General features: G+C 42.0%; 1 protein-coding gene across 5 annotated transcripts in view; it reads right to left on the reverse strand.

Annotated features, from left to right (window-relative positions):
* Positions 1 to 7,079, reverse strand: part of NBAS (NBAS subunit of NRZ tethering complex) — a 329,576-nt gene extending 322,497 nt beyond the window's left edge. For all 5 annotated transcript variants that reach the window (XR_015135793.1, XM_086323557.1, XM_086323555.1 and 2 more), the window contains exons 1-4: positions 6,927 to 7,079; positions 4,811 to 4,865; positions 2,854 to 2,890; positions 243 to 320 (exon numbers count right to left, since the gene is read on the reverse strand). Coding sequence is in view for 4 of the 5 variants with exons in the window: in XM_086323557.1 (XP_086179683.1) it covers positions 243 to 320; positions 2,854 to 2,890; positions 4,811 to 4,865; positions 6,927 to 7,043 (287 nt within the window). In the remaining variant the exon portion in view is untranslated. The remainder of the gene's footprint in view (positions 1 to 242; positions 321 to 2,853; positions 2,891 to 4,810; positions 4,866 to 6,926) is intronic.
* Between the last annotated feature and the right edge of the window lie 4,364 nt (positions 7,080 to 11,443).

Here is an 11,443-nt window from a genome sequence, read left to right on the forward strand (position 1 = left end):
TCTTTAATTATCCATTTCTGACCTTATAATTAGATGCATATATAGGTACAAAGGCATACAAAATAATTCAGTAGAGTTGCATTAATATATTTAAACAATATTAATCATGTGCGACACAGGGAATTTACATACAATAAAAAACCAAGAGAGCAAGCCATAAGGATCCTAAAATTAATAACCATAATGGCATTTAAATGCTAATCCAGGTAGAGAAACATTAGGTGAATTTTATGCATCCTTACCTTGCAAGTACCAAATGCCAGTTTATCTGTTTATTAACCAAGCGAACCAGTCCATCAGGGAGCAAGAAAGGAGCAGGGCTGAAACCACAACACATTAGCTAATTTAAAAAATCTAATCATGAAAACCACATACAGTAGGTAAATATTATAAACAGCAGATCTATAGTGAACAAGACGGATTTTTCCATTAGAATATAAAAACAGAATATTGGCAAACTCAAAACTGAAAGTTACTAATTCGATATCTGAAACTTGACCACATACATTTCTCTATTACCAAAAAAAAACCCTGGTTATGTGGTCAATGATATGTTTTTTCTAAGGAAAAGATATTTGAGGGTGCCAGTAACAGCAGAGTCAGCTTATAAGAACTCTTCCTGCAATGCACATCCAGAAATACAGGCTCCAACTCTAACAAAAACAAACTCTAGTACACAGCTAAACTCAAAGAGAGGAACAGAAATCTCCTAAGAACTACAAATGCAAAGAGAACAAAGTCAGAAATGGGCACCGGACAAAGAGAGGAACAGAACTCAAAATGGAGAGTAAACACCTGCGAGGGGCCACAGGAAGGACAGGAGTGGGAGGTGAAGACCCCCGCAGAGACCAGGACCCTCAAAAGACTGTGCCATCAGAGCAAGGGGAACAAGCCAAACGTCACAGGAACCCAGGGAGACCTTCAAGAATCTCATCTCTGCAAGGAATTCTGGTCTGTGGGGGGATGGGAATGAAACCTCCTAATGAAAAAACAAAACCCCAAGTCTTTACGACATGCAAGACTGGACGGTGATTTGACTTTACTCACATGCTCCAAGGTTCCCAAGCATAAGGTCACACTAGCATCACTCACAAAAGACACAAGGACACGACCCGCCACACGTGAATCAGTATTCAGACAAATTAGAGGAGTAACATGTGAAGAAAATCAAGAAAATAGGTGGGAAAGAAAAAATAATTCGATGGGGAAGAGAAACAGGAAAAAAGAAAAAACACTACGAAATTAGAAAACACAACATAGGCTAAAAAAGATTAGTTAATTTACATCCAGTATATTTATGTTCATTTTTTAAGACAAAACAATTAATGCCATGAGGTACTTAATATTATTAAAAAGATATGAAACATGCCTGTGATACAATCAACATGAGAATGATAAATTTCCTCCGGAGGGGAAGAAGACAGGCAAAGGTGGGGGTGGGGAGGAGTGGACCTGAGCTCTAACATGTTGCATAAAAATAAAAACAGGGCCATCTGAAGCACATATGGCAGAAGAGCAACAACTGCTTTAATTCAGATGTGGATACAATCGTAACAGATTATATTACTGTCTACAATTTTCAGTCTGTTTGTAATATTGCATGATTGACAGAAAAAAAAAAAACTTGAAAAGGCCACTCAAAACAAATATTGGCTCTAAGACCTTTTAGGTATAATTATCATAAACTCAAGAGCAAAACAACTCAACTACAAGCATTTTGAAAGAAACATATCATGGAGAAAACTAGACAATCACCTCACGGTCCACTCAGTCTATACACTGATCGATGTGGCCAGTGCAAGGAAAGGGACTTCTCATGAGAAAGACACCTCCTGACGCCTGAGCATAAGGCGTTTACACGCAGGACAAGGCTTGCAACAGAGGGAGCTCTTGCAAGTCCTCCTCCTCCATAAACAACAAAAGAACTTACTGTTCAGGAGCACCCTAAACAGACATCTTTTCTGCCATCCCTAACCAACAGTCCTCAACACTACCAAGTGTAGCCCGGTGAGCCCAGGAAAAACAGCCTACCTCTTACACTCCCCTCCCCACGACCACCCTCTCTCTCACTCAGTTCTCTATCACATTCCACATCCCCCCAAATAAGATAAAATTCAGAAAGAAATTCAATGCCTGCATATACACACACACACACACACACACACACACACACAGTAAAAGCAGAAAAGCACTGGAGGTAACCCCAGGGAAGAGCCAAAGGTTTGTTTTATTATATACAGAACCCTGTTATCTCTAGAGCTCTTAAGATTAGCTGTCCTCGAGCAAAAAGCAACCTCTGGGAAATAATTCTATAAATCAATTCCTACACATGCACCTAAAAGCAAAACTGTATCTTTGGTCAGATTAATCATCTCCTTGTTTCTAAAATTAGCACCAGGCCTAAAAACATACTTAACACTCAAAAGAACTAAGAAGTTTCCAAGAACTGAAACCTAAGAGAACCTTCTCTGATGCACAGCAACTGAACACTGACTCTAAGAGTTGATACAACCGTAAGAACAAAAAGGTTTTTAAAAAGATAATGCAAGAATAGGTCCATCTGTTCTTGAATACACATTCGAGATAAGGCTGAGAAAACAATCAGAGAATGCAGAGATGGTCATGAGATATTCTCAATAACGACTAAGGGATCGAAAATCAGCCTACATTTATCGAAAGATCTTGTCAAGGTATACCAAATGTTTGACAGGGCTGTTTTATAAACTGGGTTCACCTGAATGTCAGCATCCATATCACAATCTGGGATTCAATTCTGAAAGCTTCAATAATAAATAGGATAATATTGTTTGTACTTGCTGTTCATACCATTTCTCTGAAGCGCTGACAACTCACCTGTACCAGATATATTGGCTTAAAAATAATAAACGATCTGTAATAAAAAGAAACAGCAAAAAGCCAAATATGAATGAGCTATTCTTTGCGAATCATTTTCTATTTTAGATTTACTGACAATAAGTCTAAAATACACTGTAGAGTGAGTCATTACAAAACATGGAGAATACAACTCTTGTCGAGGATAAATATAATCTAATATACACAATAACTTTCACAAGATCATATATTTGTTTATATGTCTCAAGTCTGTATTATTCAAAACTTTGTATAACAAGTAAAAGTGGTTTGAGATGCAAAATTTCGCCTAAAAGGCTTTAATGAAACCATAGAATAGAAGTCATAGTGATCACCCATGGAAACCAAAGTATTTGGATAAAGATTATGATACCATTTCACACTTTACAGCAAAGACTTAAAAATAATAATGCCTAAAATGGAGAAGTCCATGGGAAACAAAATCTTTCACACACTATTGAAAAGCAATGTTTTATGATTCCATTTAAAATGTACACATATGTGTGAACCTGTGTACATGGTTATGTATGTGACAAAAGCAAAAGGTCTGAAGGATAAGAGATTATCTCCAGGTGGTAAAATGAGGAATTATTTATTCCCAATTTGTGGTCTTCTATATTCCTAAACTTAGTACATTACTTGTATATATTTTCTAAATTTTCAAAATTTCACATTTGATAATGAAAACTGAATATGCTAGTGTGTCTTGTAACAGAAGATAAAATTATTATTATATTTTCAAACAGGTATATTAATGCATATAGAAATATTGTACTGATGAACCTATGGCAGGGCAGCAATAAAGACACAGAGAACAGAACTGTGGACACAGTGGGTAAGGAGAGGAGGGTGAATGGAGAGAGTAGCATGGAAGCACATTCACTGCCATATGCAAAACAGCCAGGAGGAATTTGCTGTATGGCTCAGGGAGCTCAAACTGGTGCTCTGTGACAACCTAGAGAGGTAGAAGGGGGTGACAGGTGGGAGGGAAGTTCAAGAGGCAGGGGACATATGTATAACTATGGCTGATTCCTATTGACGTATGGCAGACACTAACACAATACCATAATGCAATAATCCTTTAATTAAAAATAAACTGTAAAAAAATGTATCTGTATAAACATATGAATACATCCATATATGTGTATATGTATATATACACACATGCTCACAGACATATAGTTAAAACATATGCATTTTTTATAAAATAGGTAACATTTATGCTATTAATACTCATTTTAATCAGGAAAATTAATAGTGATTAGTTTAGCAACTGAGTTTACATTAAAACTCAAAAGGACACATTTTCAAATCCCGACTACAAGGAGATCCTACAGTCCATTCTGAAGGAGATCAGCTCTGGCATTTCTTTGGAGGGAATGATGCTAAAGCTGAAACTCCAGTACTTTGGCCACCTCATGCAAAGAGCTGACTCATTGGAAAAGACTCTGATGCTGGGAGGGATTGGGGGCAGGAGAAGAAGGGAATGACAGAGGATGAGATGGCTGGATGGCATCACTGACTCGATGGACGTGAGACTGAGTGAACTCCGGGAGTTGGTGATGGACAGGGAGGCCTGGCACGCTGCGATTCATGGGGTCGAAACTGAAACTTCTTAAAAGAGCACAGTTACAGAATAGGAAAAAATAAAGAAAAAATTATCTGCTAACTATATCATAAATAAATAAGCTATGGTGGTGGTTTAGTCACTAAGTTGTGTCCAACTCTTGTGATCCCACAGAATGTAACCCACCAGGCTCCTCTGTCCATGGGATGTCCCAGGCAAGAACACTGGAGTGGGCTGCCATTTCCTTCTCCAGGGGATCTTCCCAACCCAGGAATTGAACCTGGTTCTCCAGCACTGCAGACAGACTCCTGTGCCACAGGCAGACTCTTTACCAACCAAGCTATAAGGGAAGCCAAAATAAGCTATACTCACCCCTAATTGCTTTTGTGATGATAAAGGATGCACCATGTTTCCGGTTGCCTCTAGGCTACAAATGAAAAAAAAAAATTGAGAATTTTCCACTGATACTTATATAGTCAGTTATATTTCTTTGCTAATACTCAGTACTGGGCACAAGTTATCAGTGTCTTTAAAACTACTTATAGATAGAAACAAAACAAGGAGAAGCAGCACTAGGAAAGTGAGCATGGCAGAGATACAGGCATTTGTCAGGATGAATTCTGCAAGACAGGAAGGGGATTGAGGCTGGAAAATGTTTCTAAATCAAAACACCAGTGCAAAGACAAAAAAAGTCAAGGTCTAAGACCCACACTGGTTGCCAGTTGGCACAGTCTATTTTGGTGGGCTACAGAGGCCTAAAAGGGGTTTTGCTTGTAGAAAAAGCGATCATATGGATCAATAAACTCATGCCCCAAAGCAAATATATTGAATATTAGCTGCATATTCATAGAGAAAATACTACAAACAGCCACACTGATATATAACTGCTATATTAAATAGTCCCTTAAATACAGACCAAACATAGGTTAAACAATACTAGGCACTATAACCTGGAAGATGTCCTAATGGTCACAGAGTGCAGACAGATGTGGCTTAAAAGCACAAAAATGTTATTTCATTCAACAAACATGAATCGATCATTTACTTTGCAGAAGACAAAATTTGGTTTGGGGAAGGAATATAAAAATGAGTCAAATGTAGCTGCCTTTCAAGGGCTTGTAGTTCAGTTAAAATCAATAGAACCAAACAAAAAAAGTGTTATGAGGTTTCAATATAAGTTGATGCAGTGCATATTTCTTTAACCAATTTATAATCTTAAGCATTTCTATAACATTATTGTAATTAACCAGTGAGTGCTAAGGTGTGGAAAGGTATCTCATTCAATTAGTGGCAGCAGCAACTTTCCAGCTGCATTAAGATACAAAATATCAATTGTTCAACACAAACAGAAACTATATAAAGACTTTTTAAAAATTATGCATGAGGATCTCTGCTAGCCTACAAAATATTCCAAAAGGCAGAAACTGCAGTGGGAAGGAGGTTAAAGAAAAGCTTGTAAACTTTACAGGAGAAGCAGTACTTTCTCCAGTAAAGAAACTCAGCAGCCAAAAAGAAAGAAACTCAGAAAAGAGATTGTAAATAAGAATTCGTATGGGCTAGAGCCCATGATCTTTAACGAAACTCCTTTCCCATCTTGCTGCATATTCTGATCTTAAAACAGCAACCGGCACACGTTAGGCACTCAATAAATACGTTTAATAAATGCGGATTTCTGGTTCTTATCTCCACCTTGTGCCTGAGAGGTCCTTTCTATGAAACCAGTGACCTCAAGGTCCAGATTACCAACACCTACGACCCCTCTTCTAACACAAAACCCAACCCCGGGTCCTCATAAATCTTCACTCCTCAGGGCATTTTGCTCACATCGCCATTAAAGTGCATATTACAGCAAGTGATGAAAAAGTTTACTACACTGTCTTCCCTCTAAGACCGCAAGTACCACCAAACTTAGTCACTTCGGAAGCGCAGCGACTGACAGTATCTGGGACACGGACAGACATACACATACACTCATTAATTACTGAAATAACACAAGAACTGACACAACTCGGGCCCAATTAGGAACAAAGGTTTAAAATGCCGCGCTCCACGACAGCCCAGCAGATGCTGAGATGACTGCAGGGTCCTGGAAAACATTCCCACAGCAGGTGAGGAGCAGCCCTGCCGGGGCCGGCCAGGGGAAGGGACCACCGAGGGTCTAGGTGAGGGAAGGACCCCCGAGTCCAGCGCTGTGCCTTAAGCCCTCCAAGTAGGGACGATGAAACAGACCGGGGTGGTAAAGTACGTGCCTCAGGGCCCGAGGTTTCGCCCCCCACCCCACCCCGAGCACCGAATTAGGAGTCCAGGAGGCATGCCAGAAAACCCCACCTGGGGGACCCGGACCCCTGTTAGCTCGCGGTGCCGTTGCCAGGACGACCGCACAAGCGGTGGAGCCCGGCTCCATCACCCTACGTGGCTCCGGCTACGTGTCTCTGCCAGGGCAGCGCCGGCACCAAGCTGGCCGCAGCCCCGGAGGGGCCTGGTTCACCTGTACTTCCGTCTCCGGGGGCCACTCGGTGTTGACCAACAAGTCATAGAGTATCGTCTCCTCCTCGCCCTCCGCAGCGCCTGGATTCACGGTCGGCAATGGCTCGGAGGACGCCATATTTGGCCCCACCAAGTGCTGGGGCAGGGCTACTACGGCAAGCTGCGGCGGACAAGCTTCCGCGGCCACGCCGCCTCTGATTCCCGGGGAAAAGGGTGGAGTTAACCCGAGGTGAAAAGGAAATGCTGAGTTGAAACCCTCCTTTCAGTAGGTGGGACAACCTCTCGCTTGTCTTGCGGTACAATTTACATTCTGGTCTTGGTACGCTCCCTGTTTATTAATTGCATCAGATCAGCCACATCCCAACCTCTCTTACCCCGTCAGCTTCTATAAAACGAAAAGGTGAGAACTATCTCCCTGAGATCCTTCCCAAGGCAAGCCATTCATCGTCACAGGAATCCAAGTCTATGCCCCAACCTCTAACGTGGAAAAAGCTGAAGTTGAAACGGTCTATGAAGACCAACAAAGACCTTCGAGGACTAACACCCTGCGTTCTGCCATTTATGTATTTGTTGCCTAACTGATACAAAGAGGGCAAACTGTTTGGTTTTTTTTTTTTTTAGTAAACACTAGAAAGCTATCCTATGCAACAGATTAAACGAATGAGAGGTGTCACCGGAATTCCTTGGTGGTCCAGTGGTTAAGACTCAGGCTTTCACTGCTGTGGGTTCCCAGGGTTCAATCCCTGGTGGTGGAACTAGGTTCCTGCAAGCTGCACAGTGTGGCCAAAAATTTTAAAAATTTTAAGAAAGAAAGGTATCAGAGAATGATGCTATCAGAGTTCAGAAAAAAACAGAGGGTCTAGAGGGGCTTTCTGGAGGAAATGGTGTCTTTAACAGATAAAACTGGAATCAAGAGCAGAGGGTTTGGGGAGAGCATTTCAAGTAGGAGGAAATGGGGTTAAGGACAGAGGCAGAAATATCTAGTTGGAAGAGCAAGCAGCTGAGTAGAAACCAAGTCAAGAAAGGATGTAGGGGCAAAAAAGTTGAAATAATAGGTTGAGGACCCACTTGCAGGTCTAGGTTATTTGTTCATTCATTTATTCATTCCTTCATTCAAAAAAAAAAAAAACAAGTACCTCTCTGAGAAAAGTCCTGCACTGTAAGCAGAGACCTACAACCTGTGTAAATATACAGTGTCCAGGTGTCTCACTGTATCTCACTGTTCGCTGAGCCCAGAGTGTGCAGAGCATGAGCAGGGAAACTGGAAGAAGATGCAAAGAGCCTTAGTGAAGGAAGAAATAGAACAGGGTCCATCTTGAAAGCAAGACTCCATCTTGGGCTGGACTTTGGACTTCAAGCTATATGCCCAGTATCTATGGAAACGACATACCAACTGGAAAGCCAGGTCCCTGGAAGGAAGAGCCCCAGGGCTCGTACTTAGACTCTCTGTTACCTAAAAGAATACCCTAATTATCTGTGTAACCAGATAGAATCATACATTCTATTATGCTTATTGCGGTATGACCTCAGGCCTATTGATCATTGTCCACTGTTAACTACCTAGGCTTAAGGCAAATGAATCATGGGTTAACTTTGATTGTATCTTTCTTTTTCCTTTGTTCAGACTAGTTTTAGGAAATTTGGGGAGGTGGGTTTGGGCACCTACAAGTAGGGTATATAAGGTTTTCACAAAAACTGGTCGGGGTCCTTGGCTAAGAGGAGACTCTGCCTTGGGCCCGCTGGTGTAATAAACTGCACTCCACTATCTGCATTGTTCCCTGAATGAGTTTGTTTTCTGGAACTCGTGGCTACAACAATAGGGACTGCTGCTGCTGCTGCTAAGTCACTTCAGTCGTGTCCGACTCTGTGCGACCCCAAAGACGGCAGCCCACCAGGTTCCCCCGTCCCTGGGATTCTCCACGCAAGAACACTGGAGTGGGTTGCCATTTCCTTCTCCAATGTATGAAAGTGAAAAGGGAAAATGTGGTCGCTCAGTCGTGTCTGACCCTCAGCGACCCCATGGACTGCAGCCTTCCAGGCCCCTCCATCCATGGGATTTTCCAGGCAAGAGTACCGGAGTGGGGTGCCATTGCCTTCTCCGAATAGGGACTGCAGACATTCTTTATTCACAACAGCAAGGCAGACAAGCTTTACTCTCTAAGGGCTGACACGGCAGCAACAACGACTGGGCAACTCAATACGACTCGACTCTACTTGACTCTCTCCTACAAGAACTTTTTCAGGTGGTTCTTATATAGGACCACCAGGATGCGCGTGCGCGGTATCACAAGTAATCCCAGCTGTAAGAAATGAGTGGAATGGGGCAAGAGAGTCTGATGACTGCCACCTGGCCAATTGCTCTCTCCCTATACCAGGGAATTTGTACTGTATCACATTCAAAACAAACATAAATACTGAAGATTTGTTATAGGAATTATATTGCCTAATATGCATCAAGATGCATTAGGCAGAGATGCAATTAAAAGCCCAGCTGGGAAGTCTAGGGCTCCTTTTCTCCCAAAGTTAGATGACCTCAAAGTAAGTCCTGTATCACCTGCCTGGTCTCGCTTCCTCTCTCATCTCATCTCCTGCTCCCCCACCACCTTCTGAGTCCGCCAGATGCACATCGTCTTTAAAGGCTTGGCAAGGGATGTTCCCTTTTCCTAGAAGTCTTTCTAAAAGATATTTGACTCTCTCTCCCTCATCCCCAAGTTTCTGCTCAAAACGTTTTCTCTCTGAAGCCTACCCGAACTGCTCATTTTAAATTTGTAACCACCTTTCCTGAACTCCAGCACTCCACATCTCCCTTACCCACTCTACACATTTTTCTATAACACTTGTCATTACCCAAAATGCTATATAATTTATATTTTATTACATTTGTTTATTCTCTGCCCCCTTTCACTAAAATGTAGACTCTGCCAGAACACAGCGCTCTACTGTATACCTGTAGACGCTAAAATGGAAGAAAGTCAGCTTTCCCCTGTGTAAGGGAAAACTCAGTTCTTTGCTACGATGTGTTTCTTATCACAGGCGTCTTCCTTCACTTCTTACACAAAGCTCTTTGTTTCTGACACTTCCCATCACCAAAGGTGTGGAGGCTCACAAAACTTGGGGAAAGTTACTTACATTTTCTGTTCAAGGTTATGACAAAAGATACAGGTGAACAGCCTGATGAAGAGATACATAGGGTGAGGTCTGGGAGGGTCCTTAACACCAGAGCTTCTGTCCCCGTGGAGCTGGGGTGCGTCACTCTCCCAGTGTGGATGACTTTACCAGTCTGGTGCTCTCAGAAGCCCCTACTGTTGGGATTTTTTATGGAAACTTCCTCGCATATGTGTGATCAATGATTAATTCCATTTCCAGCCCCTCTCCCCTCTCTGAAAGATGGCAAGGAGCAGACAACTAAAATTTAAAGGTTCTAATCATGACTTGACGAATTTCTTGTAGAACTTTCCACGGTTGTGCTCCACACAGTCAAAGGCTTTGGCATAGTCAATAAAGTAGAAGTAAACGTTTTTCTGGAACTCTCTTGCTTTTTCTTCAAGAGATGAGAATACCAGACTACCTGACCCGCCTCCTGAGGAATCTGTATGCAGGTCAAGAAGCAACAGTTAGAACTGAACTGGTTCAAAATCAGGAAAGGGGTATGTATGTCAAGGCTGCATAGTGTCACCCTGCCTATTTAACTTATATTCAGAGTACATCATGAGAAATGCTGGGCTGGATGAAGCACAAGCTGGAATCAAGATTGCAGGGAGAAATATCAATAACCTTAGATATGAAGATGATACCACATTTATGGCAGAAAGCAAAGAAGAACTAAAGAGTCTCTTGCTGAAAGTGAAAGAAGGGAGTGAAAACATTGGCTTAAAACTCAACATTCAGAAAACTAAGATCATGGCATCTGGTCCCATCACTTCATGGCAAATAAATGGGAAACAGTGGGACTATTTTCTTGAGCTCCAAATCACTACAGATGGTGACTGCAGCCAAGAAATTAAAAGACACTTGCTCCTTGGAAGAAAAGTTATGACCAACCTAGACAGCATATTAAAAAGCAGAGACATTACTTTGACAACAAAGGTCAGGCTAGTCAAAGCTATGGTTTTTCCAGTTGTCATGTATGGATGCGAGAGTTGGACTATAAAGAAAGCTGAGTGCTGAAGAATTGATGCTTTTGAACTGTACTGCTGGAGAAGACTCTTGATAGTTCCTTGGACAGCAAGGAGAGCCAAGCAGTCCATCCTAAAGGAAACCGGTCCTGAATATTCATTGGAAGGACTGATACTGAAGCTGAGGTTCCAATACTTTGGCCACCTGATGCGAAGAACTGACTCACTGGGAAAGATTGAGGGCAGGAGGAGAAGGAGATGACAGAGGATGAGATGGTTGGATGGCATCACCAACTCAATGGACATGAGTTTGAGTAAGCTCCAGGAGTTTGTCATGGACAGGGAGGCTTGGCATATTGCAGTACATGGGGTTACAAAGAGTCAGACACGACTGAATGACTGA

This window comes from Bos grunniens, chromosome 11 (assembly GCF_055505025.1).
Source record: "Bos grunniens cultivar Pamir isolate PY7600 chromosome 11, Bosgru_T2T1.0, whole genome shotgun sequence".
Classification (NCBI taxonomy): Eukaryota; Metazoa; Chordata; class Mammalia; order Artiodactyla; family Bovidae; genus Bos; species Bos grunniens.